The 21,566-nt window shown below is 46.5% G+C and overlaps 1 protein-coding gene across 2 annotated transcripts in view; it reads left to right on the top strand.

Moving 5' to 3' along the window:
• The window catches only part of si:dkey-91m11.5 (PH_BCR_vertebrate and RhoGAP_Bcr domain-containing protein), a 42,595-nt gene extending 21,029 nt beyond the window's left edge, over nt 1-21,566 (top strand). For both annotated transcript variants that reach the window (XM_015971872.3, XM_015971871.3), the window contains exons 3-23: nt 1,832-1,936; nt 2,161-2,346; nt 3,995-4,102; nt 4,307-4,367; nt 4,439-4,491; nt 4,574-4,714; nt 10,007-10,128; nt 10,299-10,464; nt 10,540-10,659; nt 10,829-10,904; nt 10,986-11,090; nt 11,179-11,253; nt 11,640-11,737; nt 11,861-11,992; nt 14,611-14,670; nt 14,816-14,925; nt 15,054-15,193; nt 15,696-15,830; nt 15,896-16,001; nt 20,616-20,775; nt 20,852-21,566. In XM_015971872.3, the coding sequence (XP_015827358.1) occupies nt 1,832-1,936; nt 2,161-2,346; nt 3,995-4,102; nt 4,307-4,367; nt 4,439-4,491; nt 4,574-4,714; nt 10,007-10,128; nt 10,299-10,464; nt 10,540-10,659; nt 10,829-10,904; nt 10,986-11,090; nt 11,179-11,253; nt 11,640-11,737; nt 11,861-11,992; nt 14,611-14,670; nt 14,816-14,925; nt 15,054-15,193; nt 15,696-15,830; nt 15,896-16,001; nt 20,616-20,775; nt 20,852-20,941 (2,349 nt within the window). In that variant the 3' untranslated portion in view covers nt 20,942-21,566. The remainder of the gene's footprint in view (nt 1-1,831; nt 1,937-2,160; nt 2,347-3,994; nt 4,103-4,306; nt 4,368-4,438; nt 4,492-4,573; nt 4,715-10,006; nt 10,129-10,298; nt 10,465-10,539; nt 10,660-10,828; nt 10,905-10,985; nt 11,091-11,178; nt 11,254-11,639; nt 11,738-11,860; nt 11,993-14,610; nt 14,671-14,815; nt 14,926-15,053; nt 15,194-15,695; nt 15,831-15,895; nt 16,002-20,615; nt 20,776-20,851) is intronic.

Here is a 21,566-nt window from a genome sequence, read left to right as displayed (position 1 = left end):
AACTAATTTCATTAGAAAATACATATTTTCAGAAAAGTAGCTTGAGCCATTTTTCCCGCAGCAATGACGGGGTAATACCCTTGCCCGAGGTCCGCATCGCTGGGAACTTGGGTGAAGTGCAGATTTAGGGCGCAATGGGGGTGTGGTCAACTTCCGCACTTGAGAATCGGGACACCCTACGCACTCGCACCCCTGGCCAGGAACGCACAAATGAAGGGTGCAAGTGTGAGTATTGACATTAGGCCTTAAACCCGCTCCCATCTACTTTAGACCCAATTTTTATGGTTATGTTACAAAACCACCAATATTTTTAACCACTGGGCATCATTTCAATTCAATTCAATTCAAAAATACTTTATTAATCCCAGAGGGAAATTGATTTGATTCATATTCAACAACATTTTGGTGGATATTTAAGTTTAACGATGTGGTTGATTAAAAAACTCTTTTTAATGATTAGTTCTGATTATAATCAGTCACTAAATTTTCATGCAGGCTGAACATGAAAATAGTCTCCTACACCGACCTATCATTAGCTTCTGATTTTAAATGGTTGGTGAAATGCTGGGATTTTGAAAATCCTCACACTGTGATGTCACACTGTGAATTAGCATCCATGGACTCACCCATTTTGGCTCACGCCCGCCCACAAGGAGGCTTTTTTTTTTTGCAGCGAGGAGAGAGAGCAAAGTGTCTTGTTGATAGTGACTTTGCAACATGGCTGAGCTCGTTCTGTTTGCCAGTCAGAAGCGAGGTGTGTGCATATCATTAATAATAATGAGCAGTCTTGCTGTTTTCAGCCCACCTCTGCACCAGGAAACATCAGCATCTCAAAACAGGAGCATCATAACTTTTGTTTAATCACTCAAAAGGCATTGATTACACTAGAGAACCCCAAATGTATTGAATAAATGAGTGCACCACACTTTTAATGGTAAAAACTACACATTATCTCTTTAATATTAATTATGTGTTTATTCAAAACAGTGTACTTTTACAATATTTTCTTTAATAAAAGTTGTCTAACTGGTCTGGCAGAACTTCACATTCCAGTAAAACAGGGCTAAAGTGCAGTCTGTGAAGTGATATTTATGAGTAAACTCAACAAAAACTTTATATGATTATTTAGTTGTTAACCTAAAGCTCTTACAGGTGCTTTATTTATAAAGTAGTGTTTGAAGGTTTTGGATTTAAAAAAAAAAGAGTTGAAACTTTAGCTAAACGCTAATGAGCCGAAGCGATGCACTGTAAAAATGTCTGCATTTCCATAAATGCTTTATTCTAATTTCAGACTTAATTTAAAATAATGAATACATTTTTGGTTCATTTGTTGAGCTTTCTAGAACGTTGCGTGCTGAAGTAGGCGCCCTTTGAGAGGGCGTTCATGGAGGCACCGACGGGGCAGCAATAAAACGCTCACACAACTCCCAGATGTGACGAGCAGGGCGTCACTGACAAAAACAAGAACTCAGCAAACACACTGTGGCCAAACAGATGTTAAAAAGAGGACCCCCCCCCCCCCCCCATCTGTGGTTTTCTTATCCTCTGATGTGATTTTAAAGCCTAAATCATAGTGGAGGGTGTGGCGGAGAAGCTTTGGGGCTCCACAGAGACTTTTCTTTCTCTGATATGATCGTTCCAGCAAAATGACTGATGTCTTTGACCAGTTTGAACCAAAAACTCCTGAACTAGAAGACATTTGTCTTGTTTAATCTCCCAGGAGTCTCTGGTGGAGGCCCCTTGGAATGTAAAACTCCCACAATGTCCGAGTCCAGAGATGAGCGCTTCTCAGTCTATTCATGTGTTTTCTGCTCTTCCTTGTTTGTGTAAGGTGGAGCTGGACCAGGAGAAGGGACTGGAGATGAGGAAGTGGGTTCTGTCGGGAATTCTGGCCAGTGAGGAAACTTACCTCAGCCAGCTGGAGGCCCTGCTGATAGTAAGTGACTAACGACGCTAACGGGGCTAGCACGCACCACACTTTGGAAACCGCAGTAATAACCTTGGCCCCACTGAGCAGACTTTATACACACAACTATCAGTAATTTTTGTATGTTTATTCATTACTCGTGCACAAACCTTAAAATGTTAACATGACAAAGAAATCAGAGGTGATTGGTCATCAAAGCACTTCCTCCACAACTAACTGGTTCTCTTCTCCAGCCCATGAAGCCTTTGAAAGCCGCGGCCACCACGTCCCAGCCCATGTTGACCTTCCAGCAGATCGAGACCATCTTCTTCAAGGTGCCTGAGCTTCACGAGATCCACAAAGACTTCTATGAGGCTCTGCTGCCCCGAGTCCAGGACTGGAGTCACCAGCAGTGCGTTGGTGACCTCTTCCAGAAACTGGTTTGTAGTGTTCCTCTCTATGGCGCGGTATGGGGGCCAAAATTAAGACTACTGCCCAGCAGGCTATGTAAATTCCGAAGCAAACTACCGACCTGATTAATGATAAGCTGGCGCCGGTAACTGAGAGGCTGGCGCTGCTTAGAAATAGCACCTTTACCGGCGTTACTAATAGATACGACAGGGACTAGCAGCCCTCGGCTGGTCATTGACTGGTTCACACACTCCCTCTGCTGTCTATTAGCATGGATAGGCTAGCGTTAGCCTGGACGGGCTGGTGTTAGCATTGGAGAGGCTAGCCATTAGCGTGCCTAGGCTGGCCACTAGCTGGATTTCCTACCCCCTTGATGGACCATTAGCATGGATAGGCTGACATTAGCATCGGAGAGGCTAGCCATTAGCGTGCCTAGGCTGGCCACTAGCTGACTAGTGACTCTCCGAGACATGCTAATGGCTAGTCTCTCCTATGCTAATGCAAGCCTAGCCATGCTTAACGTCCATCAAGGGCGTAGGAAATCCAGCTAGTGGCATGCCTAGGCACGCTAATGGCTAGCCTCTCCGATGCTAACGCCAGCCTATCCATGCTAACGTTAGCCTATCCGTGCTAATAGACAGCAGAGGGAGTGTGTGAACCAGTCAATGACCAGCCGAGGGCTGCTAGTCCCTAGCGTATCTATTAGTAACGCCGGTAAAGGTGCTATTACTCAGTAAGTAGCGCCAGCCTCTCAGTTACCGGCGCCAGCTTATCATTAATCAGATCAGTAGTTTGCTTCGGAATTTATCTAGCCTCCTGCTGCTGGGCGTAGTCTTAATTTTGGCCCCCATACCGCGCCATACCTCTCAGCTTCAGCAAAGTCATGCTGCTGTTCCATCTGTCATAAAAATTACGCTGGAGCAGGAAATATGCAACACCTGCAGGAAGGTGATCCTCGAGAAGTAGAGCCGGTGATTAAATCAAGTCAAAAACATGTCAGGACACTGTCTGAGCCCAAGTACCCAAACTCGTTCTGATACTTTCTATGACTTAACAAAGACATGATGGGGACAACGACAAGAGCACAAACAAGGATGCAGGAGAGCAGTGGAGCACAGTGACTCAGACAAGCTAGGATCAGTCATTTTGTTTAAGACGAAAGACAAGAGTAGTTTTATCAGCTGATGTAAGTCTGGAAAAGATCAACCGAGAAGAGCCTGTTGGTTCTTCATCAGACAAACCACCATTCAGTGTTTCAGTAACTTTCAAAAGCTAGTTATATCACTCTTTGAACGCCGTTCCTTAATCTTTAATGATTGTTTAAAGAGGGGTGCTTGTGGAGTGAAAGGTGGTGTTTTCTGGCTCTAATTTAAACGCTGAGGGGATTTTGGAGCGTACATCTGAGCAGACTGCCTGGAGTCGTCTCCTGGCCAGATAAAAGCCCCGCTTCACCGCATAACAGATGGCAAAGGAGCACGGACTGCTCACTAGGAGGCTGGCTGGTGAATTAGTTACGTCAGGGTTTGTTGTTGGGTGTTGAAGGTCAATACCTGCATGACAGGGATTTATTTGTTTATTTATTTATCTATCTGTTTAGCAGTCTGACAGGTGGGAAGTCTTACCTTGTCACAAATACCTGAAATGTCTCTAATCTGTGCTCTCCCTGTGCCTTTGTAGGCCAGCCAGCTCGGGGTGTACCGGGCCTTTGTGGATAACTATAAGGTTGCCGTGGAAACGGCAGACAAGTGCTGCCAGGCAAACGCTCAGTTTGCAGAGATATCTGAGGTATGTAGTCACGCTGCACGCAGCTGATCTCCAGCAGGCGAGGGCTTGATGTGTGCTGCTGCCTGAGACCAGTGGTGACAGGGCAATTTTTTTTATCCTCGCAGCGTAAAGCGCTGCAGTCAGTGAGGCTGATGCTCTAATCACCAAGAAGATGCTGAGATTTTGTTGACCTCTTCGCTCTGTTTGCTGTTATCTCCCATCCAGAATCTCATTGTGAAAAGCACAAAGGACTGCAAAGACCAATCTGCTAAAAATTCTCTGGAGAGTGAGTAGTGGCCCCACATTAATCAGGATTTCTGTAAGCAGCAGGCTGAGCTGACTGTTCCTCCTCCACAGCGCTCCTCTACAGGCCCGTGGACAGAGTGACACGCAGCATGCTCGTTCTCCATGTAGGTTTGTTATCTGGAGTTCCTCCCTCTCAGTATCCAAAACATTTCTAAACCACATCTGTATTTTTTTTTCCTGTGGTAGGACCTGTTGAAACACACACCCTCCAGTCATCCGGACTTCCCGCTGCTGCAGGACGCCCTGCGGATCTCCCAGAACTTTCTGTCCAGTATTAATGAGGAGATCACCCCCCGCAGGCAGTCCATGACGGTCAAGAAAGGAGAGGTCGGTGTAGAGAACCTACGGAAGTGTGCTCAGTGAGGGTTACGTCTGTGTTGAGTAAAGAAAAATGTTGCTTCTTAAAGTTCACTGAGAAACCATTTTTACCTGTTATTTTTAAAATATGATCCGCAACTCTGCCACATAGCAGAACTCCTCCAGACTTGAGTTATTTGTGGAGATAAAACATCAACATGATGCTGTTAGCTGTAAGGATTTAATTTACATCTATTTAATGAACTATAAGACATGAGATTACATAGTGAAATCAATCTTATGGATCTTTGGGTACTTTTAACCAGAAGATTGGAACTTTTTATTGCAGGGATTGTGTAACACTTTGTATTAACTGAGAGACAAGAGAAGAGAGTGTCACCTTTAAAACATTTAAGAAGATTTATTTCTGAACAATTTTAAACAAGACTAACTCTAAACTCTAAGTGATGAATGGATCTTGGTGGGAATGAGACGTGAGATGAGTGGTGTGTGTGTGTGAGTGATGTTGTCATCAGAACTCTCGTATCCGGAGAAGCAAGTCTGAGTGTGAAGTGATGCTTTGCTCTTAAGCTATGATCGGAGTTTCATAAACACATAAGACGCCATTTTGTCGCTCCACACATACCCTTCAGGATGAGACCTCCTTACAGATCCAGACTGCCAGGTCCTCAGACCCCCCTTTCGCTACCGGAGCCGGTGAAACAGCGTCAGCAGCACGACAGGCTAGTCTTTGGATTGTCTCCAGGTAAAAAGAGACAGTTGGTTCGGTTGACAGCGTCAGATGGACCCGGGGGGTCAGTGAGTTCAGCTTTTATTCTGAAAGGAACCGTTGCTTGGTTGGTAACGTGCAACAGATTTTATCCAGCTTGTTGGTTCTTTATAAGGAAGTCCGGGTGGCCGGTCCGGTACTTCTCTTAGAATGCGGTGAACTGGCTTAAGATGGCATGGGGACTAGTTTTATTAATCTGGATGTTTTGATTTCTGGTCGAATCAAAGTTGGCAGATTTATAAACACCACAGAGACTATGCCACGCTTCAGAAAGGAAAGTTCCAACTGGATGAGTAAAAGCAATGTGTCGTGTGTTTACATTACGTGGATCAGGATGTTTAGTGCAGCTAGATTAAAGTCATATTACTCATTAAAACTTACTAATCATAACATTGCCATTTCACAGATTGGTCAACATCTTATTATTGACTAACACTTTGTTTGATTAGCTTAATTAAAAATAGAAAGAGTTCTTCTTTCTTCTCTTGGACTGGAAAGGAAAACAGTTCAGAAGCAAATGCATGAGACCTTGAGGGAATATCTCATGCAGATTAGTTCTTGCTGAGGAGAGGGGGGAATGACTTTTAGGTGGAAAACAGTCACTTCATTCCATTACATATCCAATCAGAGGAGAGATGTCTGAATATCAGAAAATAAGAGTCCAGATCCTGTAGCGTTCTGTCCCCCTCCCCTCTGGCTGACTTCTGCTTCCTGAAACAGGAGCACCAGAGCTTTCTTTCCCAACAGAGATCAACTCACAGAGCACTCATTTACACTAGAGACCACTACAGATTTACTGAAATAACGAGTGAATGAGAGCTTTAATGAGAGTCTTTCTCAGTGAATTAAACGAGCTAAAGATTGAAATGACTGTACATGAAAAGGTTAGCTACTCATCTAGTTTAGCCGTAACTTGACCTCTTTGCCTGAAACTGCTGGAAGCTTTGAGTCGAGTGGACACAGACAGCGAGGGTGAGCTGGCTCCTCCACACAGACCACCAGGGTCCTCCCTGGGTCATGGCGCCTGACCTACCAAGGTCAGGTGCCTTGCTTATGAGGACACTGTCCTTCCTTGGTCAAAGAAAACGGTTGAGTGGAACAGACCTGCCTCACATGACCGTGGCTCCTGTGGAGGTCATTCACGTGACACGGGAGATAACGTTATATTTTATATGTATAAGTTTTAATATACATACATAATGAGCCATCTACTAATTAAATTGTGTATATGTTGGTTAAATTAAATATGTAAATGAGTTAGTACCCGCTAACCACTGAAGCTGCAACTACTAAGCAACTAACCAACCATAGATAACTGCTTTGGATCTAAAAAATATTTTTTAGATATCAGCTACAATGAGTTGACTTGCATTTAAACTTGACATTTCCCCTGAAGTAGCTGCCGGCTTCTGATCCGCCATCCTTTTGAAAATACTGCAGTGTATTCTGGGTAATTTTTGACCAAGGCTTTGCTACAAGAAGACACCTCCCGTGTATCCTTGCTCAGTTAGCTAAACGGCTAACAAACGGAGAACACACGCCTCGGTAGAACATGAGCATTGGAACACGCCTTGGCGGTTCTCCTAGGCAACCAGGGAAGGACCACGATATCAAGGCAAGGTTCCTTAACATTGAGAAACATCCCCTATTTCTAATGGTTAGCGCACAACAAATTACTTTAAACCTTTATAATGGCTTGTGTGTGTTTATTTATTTTACCCATCATCCTTCATGTCAGGGGGTGGAGGTGGGGGTCACCTGGCTCTGCTGTTCGTGCTTTCCAGTTGTCCTAGGAACTCGGAATTTCCGAGCAGGAAATGACAGAGCGTAAGATCGATAGATTGATTGGTGCTGCGTCTGCAGTGATGCGGGCGTTGTACCGATCTGTTGTACAGAAGGCGAAGCTCTCAATTTAACGGTTGATCAGTGTTCCAACCCTCACCTATGGTCACGAGCTTTGGGTAGTGACCGAAAGAACGAGATCACGGATACAAGCGACCGAAATGAGTTTTCTCTGCAGAGTGTCTGGACTCTACCTTAGACATAGGGTGAGAAGCTCGGTCATCCGGGAGGGGCTCGGAGTAGACCTGCTGCTCCTCCCCATCGAGAGGAGCCAGTTGAGGTGGCTCGGGCATCTGGTCAGGATGCCTCCCTGGTGAGGTTTTCCGGGCACGTCCAACCTGGAGAAGGCCTAAAGGTAGACCCAGGACACGCTGGAGAGACTATGTATCACGGCTGGTCAGGGAAGGCCGTGGGATTCCCCCTGAGGAGCTGGTCCAAGTGGCTGGAGAGAGGGAAGTCTGGGGGTCCCTGCTTAGGCTGCTGCCCCTGTGACCCAAACCCTGGATAAGCGGCCCGAAATGGATGGATGGAAATAATGTAACGGGTTTGTTTTGCGTTTCAGCGTCCAACTCGGAAAAAATGGATGCCACCAGTGTTGTTGAGGACAAAACCAAAATAATTATATAACGAAGTATTCTCCACATCTAAATATTAGTGACACACACACACCCCCTGTCACATATAACCAGAAAAACATTACAAATCAAATGTAAACTTAGAAACGCCAGGAAAAGTAAAAACCATAAACTACGGTCCATTCGGCTAAAATTTCAACAACGTAACTATTGATAACAACAATAATAAACAACACACCGGTGCTGTTGGATAGCAAAAAGAAAGAAAACAGAACATATAAATGAGAAAAAAAAATAAAGATGATAACCACTTCCTGCTAGCACTGGGCGCAGCCATCTTTAAATTTGGGATCTCGGGGTCCTCTGAAACCTACGAGCTCGCAGCTCGAATTTCCAACTTCATTGGGTCATTTCTGGCTAACTCGTGTCGGAAAAACGAGTTCCAAGGAACACTGGAATGCACCATGTGCCTTAGCGGTTCGTGATGGCCCCTGGCTGCGTGTTGGGGACCCTTGAGCAGCCTTTGCTGGCCCCACACTGGGACTCTGAGGGATCCTGACGTTGATCCTGGTGTGGATTTCCTCCTACGCTGGTTTGGTGTTCCGTATTAAAACAGTAATAAGTGTGAAAAATTAAGATATAACATTTTCAGAAAACAGAGCACAAAAACTCACCTGTGGTCTACTCAAACCCAGCTAATGCTTAATTTAATCAGAAAAAGCAGGATGGTGGATCAGAGGAGTATGTCCGCCCCCACAGTAGCCTCGCTGCCTGGCTGCTATGGTAAAATGCTCAGAGCACAAGGTGTCTGGAAGCTGCAGTGTGAGTCAGGTTGCTGCTGACTCATTCCAGTCTGTCTGCTCTGAACGAACCGGAGCGTAGAGGAAGCTCGTGTGGAAGCAGTGCAAACACAGGAGGCAAAGGGGAGGTAATCTCCATGTCACAAACCAGGAAAGCTGCCGGTTGCCTCCGTGTTCACTCCCATCCTTCCCTACTGCCGTGTCATCTCTGCTTCCCAGAAATGACCTGCAGAGCCCCTCATCAGCTCCACAGCCCAGCCAGCCTCCTGACTGGTGAGGTCTGACTCTTTGAAGCCTTCCATGTGCCACACATCTCCTGGCTCACGTCCAGGTGACCTGATTGAGAACTTCCTCTTGTTTTTCCAGCAGGCTAGGATTTAAAAAAACTAAAGAAAGTTCTTGGGAACATTCTTCAGCACATTGTCTAGAAAGTCTGGCATCCCGCAGAGAGATTGACAGATAACAAGCCAAGTCCTGACTCCCAGTTTAAAATATGGGTTCGTTGTTGTATAGGAGTGACCCTCGACTAAATCTGCTGCCTGTAGTTATCCTGACCTTTAAACCATTGTTTTTTTTTTGTTTCACCTCCTTTTCATGCCTCAGCATCTTGTTATAGTGCAGAGAACAACAGGGACATAGTGTTTGGTGTGGCATCTCCCTGCAGTGACGTCTCTGATTTTTCCATTGGAGTATTGACTTGTGGTCGTGTTTGTGTCACGAAACAATAAGCGGATGTAACCCTGGTATGGCTCTTTGAATCAAGGACACCACTGCGCGTGCATGAGTTCCTCACCAGTGTGTTCAGAACAAGCCAGAACCGAGCTGGAGCGTGCGGAGAGTTGCAGAGGAAGGCCGTGCTGCAGTGATTTCCTTGTTTTCCTTGGGTTGTGGTTGGTGTGGGATGGTGGAGGCTCACATGGGCCATGCCACGGTAAAACACCTCAGCCCACAGGTCAAAGGCCAGTAGAGGAATTTACACGCACACGCCTGCAGAAAAAAACGTCAATGTCATCAGACTGAAGCTCGGCTGGATGATTTAGTGCTGAAGTGCAGCTGGGCACGACAGCCTCAGACCCACAGCAGCAAAACAACTAATAAACAAATATTAAGATCACTGTGAGAAAAAGTCCAACTAGACCCTAGTTAAACTAGTTAACCCCCCTAAACCCATAAAAACTCAGCTTGTTCTGGAATGTTTCACAGTTATTGCACAACAAATACATGTTACCTAAGTTCCAAGGAACTTGAGATGGTTTTAGAAGAGGTGCATTTTAAGACCACTGTGGTAAAAGCGACTTCCGTTGGTCTTTGGTAGAACCGACAGCTTCTGAGGGATCGCTTCATGGTGGAGCTGGTGGAGGGCTCCAGGAAACTCCGTCACGTCTTCCTCTTCACGGACCTGCTGCTCTGCACCAAGCTGAAGAAACAGGCTGCAGGGTGAGTCTGGGCCTTAGGTCCTCTACAGCTCTCATACACCTAGAACAGATTTTAGTTCTACCTTCAGTTTAAATATCCAGCAGCTGCTGACACACATCCTGTGAGAGGACATACATGTGCACATTACCGTAACAGGAAACCGCAGAAATGATGCTTATTTGTCCCTGAAGCAAAGGGCAGCAGTACGACTGTAAGTGGTACATCCCGCTGGCTGACCTGACCTTCCAGACCATCGATGACTGCGAGTCCACTCCCATCCCTCTTGTTCAGGATGAGGAGATCGATGCGATGAAGATTAAAATTTCCCAGTTCAAGAACGAGATCCAGAGGGAGAAGGTGAGAAAGGGCCTGTTTGTACCAGCATCAGGAATAACCACTGAGTCCATGAGCGTTAAACCTGTTTGTCTGCAGAGGACGACTAAAGGACAAAAGGTGATTGAGCGACTGAGGAAGAAGTTATCTGAGCAGGAATCGCTGCTGCTTCTAATGTCTCCTAACATGGCCTTCAGAGTGGCCAACCGAAACGGAAAAGTGAGTCCAGCCTGGAAAACGCTTTAAGAGTTTAGAGAGTCAGCATTTATCAGAGCTTTAGGCAAATAGTTTATGATGTGGTGAACGTTTTCATGTTTCTGCTGCCCTCTGCTGCTGACTGTGTGGAATTACAGCAAAGCAGCTGAACAATCTGTTGAATGTCTTTCAGGGTTTCACCTTTCTGATCTCCTCTGATTACGAGCGAGCGGAGTGGAGGGAGATCATTCGTGAGCAGCAGAAGAAGTGTGAGTTTTATTGTCGCCGTTCATACGTTGTTATGAGATCAGAGGCTGACGTGTTATTTTGTCCCTGACGGTGACTTCCAGGCTTTAAGAGCTTCTCCTTGACCTCTCTGGAGCTGCAGATGCTCACTAACTCGTGCGTGAAGCTCCAAACTGTTCACACCATTCCAATGACCATGAACAAGGAAGGTAGGATCTCCTCTGTGCTGCGTTACCGTTCGCTCCTAACACACCCTGCCTCGTGTTTAATGTTTAACCGGACCTCTCTGATGCACAGATGACGAATCTTCTGGTTTGTACGGCTTCCTGAATGTGATCGTCCACTCTGCGTCGGGGCTCAAGCACAGCTTAAGTAAGCTTGAATGTCTTGTGTTTTTGATTTGACGCCATCTCACACCATCCCACATCCTCCTCGGTGTCAGTCGTCACTTTCCCTCTCACTCAGTCCTTGCCAGCTGGGAGGGCAGCTGGAGGGGAACAAGTGGGATTAGTCAGGAACACCGTGTACAAGCTGACTCAAATATGCCCCAGGCTCCTGCTCAGACCTCCATGCTTCTGTCTGGGGGTGGGGGGTCTCATATCTTCAGGTAGCTGGACAGAGAGACAGCTCTGTTCCAGAGACAGATCTGATCAGGAGCCAGCGTGAGCATGTCTGAACCAGATGACTAATGTGAATCCCTGTGAGCTGCAGTTTCACTCTGACCCCGTGGTTCAAACCAGTTCTGCTCGTCTCTGCAGACCTCTACTGCTCCCTGGAGGTGGATTCCTTCGGCTACTTTGTCAACAAAGCAAAAACCCGAGTTTACAGAGACTCCACAGAGCCCAACTGGAACGAGGTGAGATGATCCAGTGCCTTTAAAGAGCGGGTCCCTCTAATGCACTCAAACTGAACCAGAGCGGTTTAAATAAAGAGGACGGGTGTGATGAACTGACACGGCTGCGCTCCGTTTCCATGGCAGGAATTTGAGATTGAGCTGGAGGGCTCTCAGACTCTCAGGCTGCTGTGCTACGACAAGTGCTGCACAAAGACCAAGCAGAGCAGAGAGGAAGGAGAGACCTCCGACAAGATCGTGGCTAAAGGACAACTAAAGGTAAAGTTGGACCTTTACTCATCTACAATGAGGACATTAAGAAAAGCCCAACCTGTTGCAGATGGTAAAACTCAGTAGCGTTACACTAGGGAAAAAAGCATGTCGTAAATAAAGTCCTGACGTTCCATGAGGGATGTAAATCTCTTGCTTCTGTGCAGCTCAGAATGAAGGATTTTGTTAAACTACTGAATTAAAACTTATTAATAACTCCGCTGTGACCAGCAGGTGCTTCAGCGCCACAGGTAGCTCTGGTCTGGTCTTGTTGGCGACCTACTGAACTCATACACACCGTAGTGGTCTTTTATAACACGAGGCAGAGAAGAAACACTTCCTGGTTGGTCTCATTTGCTCCACGCCGGTGTTCTGTCTCCATTTGTTAGCCTAACCCTGACTGCGAGGGCCTTTTACTGCTGCAGAAGAAGCGAGCCACGAGGTGGCCGACGGGTCACTCGCGCTTGACCTCCTGATGAAGTTGTGACAGGTGGTGGATTAGACCTTGTGTGTGTGTGTGTGTGTGTGTGTGTGAGTGTGTGTGTGTGTGTGTGTGTGTGTGTGTGTGTGTGTGTGTGTGTGTGTGTGTGTGTGTGTGTGTGTGTGTGTGTGTGTGTGTGTGTGTGTGTGTGTGAATGATTGTGTTGTAAAGTGCCTTGGGGGGTTGTAGCTACACAAATACAGACCCTTTACTATTTTTGTCCAGGCCTGCTCCATGACGTTATTTTTTATAAATAATTCCACTGAATCACGGTGGAAAGGCATCGGTTGCATTTCACAGCTCTGTTGTTACCTTTGTTAGACTCGAGCTCTGTGACTGTTGTGGGTTTTTCTTTCATTTCCCGCATCTGTAACTAGTGATCCTGCCTCAGATGGGTCAACCGTTTCATTTATCCAACGTTTCTGTTGAACTAAACTCTACAAAACATAATCTACAACCTTAGAAATTCATAAAAACACGAAGATGTTAAGTTAAACCAACATTCTTATTATTAATTTAAAGTGACACTTTATTATTACCTTATGTTTATGTTTATTTATTTGGCAGATGCTTTTATCCAAAGCGACTTACAATTTATAACCTATAGGGCATGTTGTGGTCTGCGGGGGAAACCGGAGTACCCGGAGGAAACCCACGCATGCATGGGGAGAACACTCAACTCCACGCAGAAAGGCCGCAGCTGAGTTTCGAACCTGCAACCTTCGTGCTGCGAGGCAACAGTGCTAACCACTGCGCCACCATGCAGCCTTATGTTAATTCAGCAACGCGACACCTACAACTTTACAGTCAATAATCACCTTTTTATCTGATTTATGCCTTTTTTAGGTAAAAAATATATATTTTAGTGGTTTATAAATATGCTATTTCTAAAAATGTGCAATTAGAAGGAATATAATAAGAGGTTTCAAAAAGGACAATTAAATAAATCTACACAAATGCAAAATAAAACCCTGTTTTTATATTTTCATCTAGCCTCATTTAGTTTTAATTATTATTAAACGAATTAAAACCAACCAGAAATGTAATAAAAAATGATCTGTAACAAATTAAAAAATATATAAATAAAATAATTTTCTATAAATAAATAAGGAGATCGTTGAGGAACTCTGTTATATTTATAGCCCGACTCTAAGAGAGTCGATGGAGGTGTGGCACGTGTTCCAGTGTCAAAGGTCAGCAGTGCTAATACCTGCTTGGTATAAGAGGATCCTGCTGGTCCACCTGAGATGCCACTGCCGACGCTCCCCGCAGCAGCAGGCGTGAGCACGTTAAGAAGGAGGGCAGGAGGAGATTCTCCAGGAGTAAATCCCACCAATCCATCTAGGAAGCAGAGCAACACGACAGCTAGTGGCTGTGTGGCTTTGTTCTGTTCTAACTCCTACTGGATCGAGAGAATCTGGAGTCACAGGAAGTTGTGTGAAGACTCAGCGAAGCTGATCGAGATGTGATCAGAGGGCGCATCATCTTCGGAGATCCCAGGTCTGTTGTTTCATCAGAGGAGCGCTTTAGAAACTGGCGTTGGAGGAGCAGCAAGGCCGCTGAAAGAAGAAGAGCGATGCCAGAGAGAATGAGTGAGAATGATCCAAAGGAGGAGGAGAGCGTGGATGGGGCCAACATGGGACTAGAAGAAGACGGGGACACGTCTGTAAAGAAGGGCCCCAGCACGGGGGCCCGTCTGTGGGGCCGAGTTCGCAGCAGTCTGCTCAGACCAAAGGTAAAGGGGCAGGAGGAGAGCTCCTCCGTGCAGCTGCTGGGTTTTCATTTCTGGGTCGGGAGTCCACTCTTCATTTACTTTCTCACGAACCCGATCCCCGTTGAGATTTGGAGACAAGTGCCTGTGATCGTTTTGTTTTATTTTTTTCATAAAACAACTATTATGTAAGTAAACAGATTTTCTCTGAGCAAAGGATTATCGGGATGAGATTGGAAGATTTCTTTGGTGAGCGAACATCTGCCATGCTGCACCGGCGCGGGGCTTAGTGACGAGGACGTGATGCTGTTGCGTTCCTCACACCTGACCACTGATTACTGTTCAGGATGACGTCAGAGTCTGTTATAGGTTAACCTCCGTCTTACGGCGTGAATACTCAACGGAATGATAAAATGGTACGTTTCTTCTCTTTAGTTGGATCCTCAGACGTTGCAGAGTAAAGATTGGCAGAGGACGGTCATCTCCATGAACGGGGTAAGTGTGTTTTCACCAGCTCTGATGCTGCTGCAACGGTGATCGGTGACATCGTACTGGTAACTGATGAACAGATGTCCTTCAGAAGGACGACATGAAGCATGAATGCTGCCCTGTGGTCCTCTAATCCTGTCCTCTGTTTCAGATTGAAGTGAAACTGTCCGTGAAGTTCACCAGCAGGGAGTTCAGCTTGAAGCGAATGCCTTCGAGAAAACAGTCGGGCGTGTTCGGAGTGAAAATCAACACGGTCACTAAGTGAGTCGTAGATTTGGGCTCAGTGTTTTAATCCCGTTAAATCTGACATAATCCTAATCTGTTATCACAGCTAGAAACTGGTGATGAGTACTATCTGTTAAAGTCTTGCTTCTTTGTGCCGTCGTCAGACGGGAACGCTCCAAAGTCCCGCTGATTGTCCGCCAGTGTGTGGAGGAGATCGAGCGGCGAGGAATGGAGGAAGTGGGGATCTACAGAGTCTCCGGTGTCGCCACCGACATCCAGGCCCTGAAGGCCTCGTTTGACTCAAGTGGGTAGAGTTTCTGTCCCCGACTTAACGTCTGGCTCATACCTTAGTTAAACAGTTAAAGCTGATCCATTACTTTGTTTTTTTACGCAGTGCAGTAAAAAAAATTGTTGTTTACCTTGAAGCTGACATGTTTTGGCTAGCGACTCTAGCCATCCTCAGAGCTCGCCGGTGTTGGTGGCGTCACTTCCTTTACGTGATCATGTGTTGAATTGCAAATCATTTAATGGAGCACACGGGTCATAAACACAGAACAACAAAAATTCAATGGCTATAGAAGCGATAGAAATAAGGAGACGTGGATGCAAAACCACGAACAGAGATGCTGGAGTCATCCGCAAGGAGGACGCCGGCAGCAGAGGGCGACATCGTCTTCTGCTGTGGACGTCACCAACACCAGCGAGCTCTGATGACGGCGAGAGTCGATAGCCAAAACGTGTCAGTTATGCACAGAACGAATGTACAAAAGCGTTCAAGCTGATGTCGACGCTGATGCGTCCTGCAGACAATAAGGACGTTTCTGTCATGATGAGGGAAATGGACGTTAACGCCATCGCTGGAACGCTCAAGCTGTATTTCCGCGAGCTGCCCGAGCCTCTCTTCACCGATGAGTTGTATCCAAACTTTGCTGGAGGCATTGGTGAGTGTTGCATTGTTGTAGCTGCGCGTGGACTGTTTGTTCTCACTGCTGCGTTTGTTTTGCAGCTCTGTCTGATAGTGTGGCTAAAGAGAGCTGCATGCTCAACCTGCTGCTGTCGCTGCCAGAGCCAAATCTGGTGACGTTCCTCTTCCTGCTAGACCACCTGAAAAGGTAAAAACACTGTAAATACCATCTATTCACCCATTCAGTTTCATTTGCCTATCTGGAGCTGAGTCATGGGGGCTGGAAGACCTCACCAGGGAGGCGTCCAAAAGGCATCCTAAGCAGATTCCCGAACCACCTCAACTGGCTCCTCTCTCACTGTGGAAGAGCAGCAAGTCTACTCCAAGCCCCTCCCTGATAGCCAAGCTTCTGACTCCATCTCTAAGGGAGAGCCTAGACACCCTCAGCGTTTCGTTCTTTCGGTCCCTACCCCAAAGCTCGTGACCATAGGTGAGGGTAGGAACGTAGATCAACCAGTAAAGCAAGACCTTCGCCTTCCAGCTCAGCTCTCTCTTCACCACAACACATTGGTACAACGCCCACATCACTGCAGACCGCAGCGTCCAGAAATGGTCATTTTTCATCTGCAGCCGTCCGGATACTGAAGAGGTCAAATTGTAGATGAAAAAGGACCACTAACACTACAAGACGCAAAACCAATCTGCCTATCAATTTCACGCTCCATCCTTCCCTCACTCGTGAACAAGACCCCGAGATACTTAAACTCCACCTCTTGGGGCAGGACCTCTTCCCTTACCCGGAGAAGACATTCAACCCTTTTCCAACTGAAGACCATTGTCTCGGATTTGGAGGAACTGATTCTCATCCCAGCTGCTTCACACTCGGCCAGAAACCGCTCCAGTGAGAACCCGGACCAAGCTCTGACACCGGTCATACAGGGACCTAACAGCCTGTATCAGAGGGCCTGGTACCCCATTCTCCCAGAGTACAAGCCCCCCCCCCCCCCCCCCCCCCCCCAAGGGATGCGGTGGAACACCTTCTTAAAATCCACAAAACACATGTAGATTGTTTGTGCGAACTCCCACGCACCCTCCAGGATTCCCCTGAGGGTATATAGCTGATCCAGTTTTCCACGGCCAGGACGAAAACCACATTGTTGGAACACACCCTGCGGTCCCCCTTTTTAAATGGGGGCACCACCACCCCGGTCTGCCAGTCCACTGTAACTGCCCAGGATGTCCACGCGATATTGCAGAGCCGCTTCAGCCAACACAGCCCCACCACATTCAGAGCCTATAAGGCCTCACTGTAAATGTCTATTATCAGTGTTGGGAGTAACGCAGTACAAAAGTAATTAATTACTGTAATGCATTGCTTTTTGCTGTAATGTGGTAATGTAAGGCATTACAGGGAAAGAAAATGGTAATATTTACTCGGTACAATTGTCAATAGCGCAGTAATTACAACACATTTTTAAATCCAGAATCAAGATGTGGGTTTCTTAAAAATTAAAATTGCGGGAAGCCCAAAATAAAGATCCAGTATCCACATATATGACGTCATTTATGAACTCCGCTTTGCGGGCATTCTATGAGCAGAGAGGACACAGCGTTAATGGCTCAAATACTCCAGCTGCGTCCTGCGCAGCCGCTGTTATGTTCATAAAATCGCTCCACCAAAACAAAATAATTCACTTGCGATCGTTCATATCAGCCCATATTCTCTGTACTTTTCTGACGTGCTTTGCCTCAGCTGAGTTCATAATCTGTGCCCTCGCCCGGTGATTTCTACTCATTGCTGCTGGAGCGCAGCGCATATTAAGCTTTTTTTTTTTTGCGTTCGGTAGATCCCGTTGACTGATTAGTTAGAAAGTAGGAAATCTAGGAAACAGTTTTTCTGGAAGACGGAGAAAACATGCAACATGCAGAAAGGTTAGAGAGAGAAAGGGCTGGAAATTATTCACATAAAACCAAGAAAACAAAACAAAGTGCTTGAAAAGAAAAAAAGTAGGTAGATTTATCCCCAACACACATTTTTACCAGTGAAAAGCAATAATATATAAGCATTTAATATTTATACATGTGATAGAATCAGATCACCCCAGAAGTCAGTCCCACATCCAGGGCCGTATCAAGGCAAAATAGGCTTGGAGCCCCCACCACCTCACATCCTGCTGAGTTAATATAAGATGGCAGCGTGCTGAGAGTACAGATTGTTGTTGCTTTTATTTAATAAACAATCATTTTAAAGCACTGTTATTATATCTGACTGTTTTAAACAGCAATCCTAGCTCAGACTCCACATCACCTTCCTATGCATGTGTCATGAGTTCACTGAGCATCACATGACCTGATTCATATTGAAATTGTTTTGGTGAAAACAATGCAAAAGTAGTGTAATGCCTTACATTTTAAAATCAGTAATATTGTAATGTAATCAGTTACATGAAAATGAGGGTAACAAGTAATAAATAATGCATTACAGTTTTGAAGTAACTTGCCCAACACTGTCTATTATCGTAATTTATATGAACCATATTATCTCGTCTCGTCTCGTCTTCCTCCGCTTATCCGGGTCCGGGTCGCGGGGGCAGCATCCCAACTAGGGAGCTCCAGGCCGTCCTCTCCCCGGCCTTGTCCACCAGCTCCTCCGGCAGGACCCCAAGGCGTTCCCGGACCAGATTGGAGATGTAACTTCTCCAACGTGTCCTGGGTCGACCCGGGGGCCTTCTGCCGGCAGGACATGCCCGAAACACCTCCCCAGGGAGGCGTCCAGGAGGCATCCTGACCAGATGCCCAAACCACCTCAACTGGCTCCTTTCGATCCGGAGGAGCAGCGGTTCTATTCCGAGTCCCTCCCGAATGTCCGAGCTCCTCACCCTATCTCTAAGGCTGAGCCCGGCCACCCTACGGAGGAAACTCATTTCGGCCGCTTGTATCCGCGATCTCGTTCTTTCGGTCATTACCCAAAGCTCATGACCATAGGTGAGGATTGGGACTAGATCGACCGGTAAATCGAGAGCCTGGCTTTCTGGCTCAGCTCCCTCTTCCCCACGACAGATCGGGTCAGCGTCCGCATCACTGCAGATGCCGAACCAATCCGCCTGTCGATCTCCCGATCCCTCCTACCCTCACTCGTGAACAAGACCCCGAGATACTTAAACTCCTCCACTTGAGGTAGGACCTCTCCCCCGACCCGGAGGTGGCAAGCCACCCTTTTCCGGTCGAGAACCATGGTCTCAGATTTGGAGGTGCTGATCCTCATCCCAGCCGCTTCACATTCGGCCGCGAACCTACCCAGCAAGAGCTGAAGGTCAGAGCTGGATGAAGCTAGGAGGACCACATCATCCGCAAAAAGCAGAGACGAGATTCTCCTGCCACCAAACTCGACACACTCCACACCACGGCTGCGTCTAGAAATTCTGTCCATAAAAGTGATGAACAGAACCGGTGACAAAGGGCAGCCCTGGCGGAGTCCAACCCTCACTGGGAGCAGGTCCGACTTACTACCGGCTATGCGGACCAAACTCACGCTCCTCTGGTAAAGGGACTGAATGGCCCTTAACAGAAAGCCACCCACCCCATACTCCTGGAGCGTCCCCCACAGGGTGCCCCTGGGGACACGGTCATAAGCCTTCTCCAAATCCACAAAGCACATGTGGATTGGTTGGGCAAACTCCCATGCCCCCTCCATCACCCTTGCAAGGGTATAGAGCTGGTCCACAGTTCCACGGCCAGGACGAAAACCACATTGCTCCTCCTCTATCTGAGATTCAACTATCGATCGGACCCTCCTCTCCAGTACCTTGGAGTAGACCTTTCCAGGGAGGCTGAGGAGTGTGATCCCCCTATAGTTGGAACACACCCTCAGGTCACCCTTCTTAAAGATGGGGACCACCACCCCGGTCTGCCACTCCCTAGGAACTGCCCCCGATGACCACGCAATGTTGTAGAGACGTGTCAACCATGACAGCCCTACAACATCCATAGCCTTAAGATACCCAGGACGAACCTCATCCGCCCCCGGGGCTCCGCCGCTGTGTAGTTGTTTGACTACCTCAGCAACTTCTGCCCCCGAGATCGGACAGTCCATCCCCAGGCCTCCCAGCTCTGGTTCCTCCTCGGAATGCGCATTGGTGGGATTGAGGAGCTCCTCAAAGTATTCCTTCCACCGTCCGACTATAGCCTCAGTTGACGTCAGCAGCTCCCCATCCCCACTGTAAACAGTGTGAGCGAGTTGCTGCCTTCCTCTCCTGAGGCGCCGGACAGTTTGCCAGAACCATATTATAAAGATGTTATTTATCTAGTCAAGTTGTGAATAGTAAATCTACATTAATAAGCTATTAATGGTGATATTTAAAGCACTTATGTAGATAAAAGCAAGACTGTCATTTTATAAAATGAGTTTTATTCGACCATATTTGCTCTGCAACGGTTAAAGGTGCATTATGTAGAAATGAAGTAAAAATTGACATCCTGTGGTAAAATGTGGTTACTGCAACCACTTTAAACAACTGAAGCGATTGGCCGGCCATCGTCAGATTACAGATGTGAGCGCTGCAGCATTAGCTTGCAGGCGACACGGCAAACTCACACTCACTGATGGTAAACAGTAGTTACGTCCCTCCTTCCTTTGTTTTGAAAGGAGAAAAACCGACAATCCCCACAGCTGGTTGGATATGAAATATGTTTCAGTGCAACCTTCCTTCCTAAATAACTCTTTTGAGATTTTCTCACTGTAAAATCTTCACCATATTCTTACACACTGTACCTTTAAGTGTTTGCTCTACAATCCATGCATGTTTTTGCTCTGTTTTTAAAGGGTGGCTGAAAATGAGAGCGTAAACAAGATGTCTTTCCACAATCTCGCCACTGTTTTTGGTCCCACTTTGCTTCGACCTTCAGAGAAAGACAGCAAAACCCCAACGAGCTCCCAGCCCATCTCACTGAATGATAGCTGGTCTCTTGAGGTCATGTCTCAGGTAGAACCATGTTGGCGATTATTGTAAAGGTGCCATTTGGCATGCTCTTCTGTGATGCTCTTGTGTTTTCCCAAAGGTTCAAGTCCTCCTCTACTTCCTTCAGCTGGAGAGCATACCAACTCCTGACAGCAAACGCCAGAGCCTTCTCTTCTCCACCGAAGTATGACGGAAGCATGACGCGTCCCTCTCTGAAGTAGAATGTTGATGAAGCTGCTGAGCAGCCACGTGTTGCTGCTTTACTCTGATTATACTTCCTACAGCCATCGGGGCGCAGCCGCCCTGCTCAAAGCCATTGTCTTCAGATAATCTGTTTACTTAGTCCTGCTGAATAAGAAGTCCCTCTAGGATTTATTGGTATCATTCCTTTTTTAATTTATTTTAAATTTGAAGAATCTTTATTTTCTGTTTTTGGATGCTCTGATCCCCGTTCAGTCACCGGACACAGACGGGTGTTCAAACAGTTCCTGGATGTTCTAAGATTTTTCCTTTGTGGATGAGGAGCTGGATACATACATGCATATATATGTATATATTTTTTTTCCTAGAGCGTCTTCTTGGGTTTTGAGTTCACCTGTGCCAATGTTCCCATGCTGAAGTCCAAAAAAGCATTTCAGTCCTCCTGATGTTTACACTCTGTGATTTTTGTACAGACTCTTAAACGCTAACTGTAGCCAGCACACAACAACATGCAGGCATGTTGGGCGAACCCTTTTCAGTCTTTTGTTGTAAATAATTTTTGTGGAGATCGGGGTTCGTCTAGTGCTGCCTGGACAGGCTTTAAAGTAGAAGTG

The sequence above is a fragment of the Nothobranchius furzeri genome, chromosome 17, assembly GCF_043380555.1.
Source record: "Nothobranchius furzeri strain GRZ-AD chromosome 17, NfurGRZ-RIMD1, whole genome shotgun sequence".
Lineage (NCBI taxonomy): Eukaryota > Metazoa > Chordata > Actinopteri > Cyprinodontiformes > Nothobranchiidae > Nothobranchius > Nothobranchius furzeri.
Note: the sequence above shows the minus strand (reverse complement) of the source record. Positions and strands in the feature narration are given on the sequence as shown.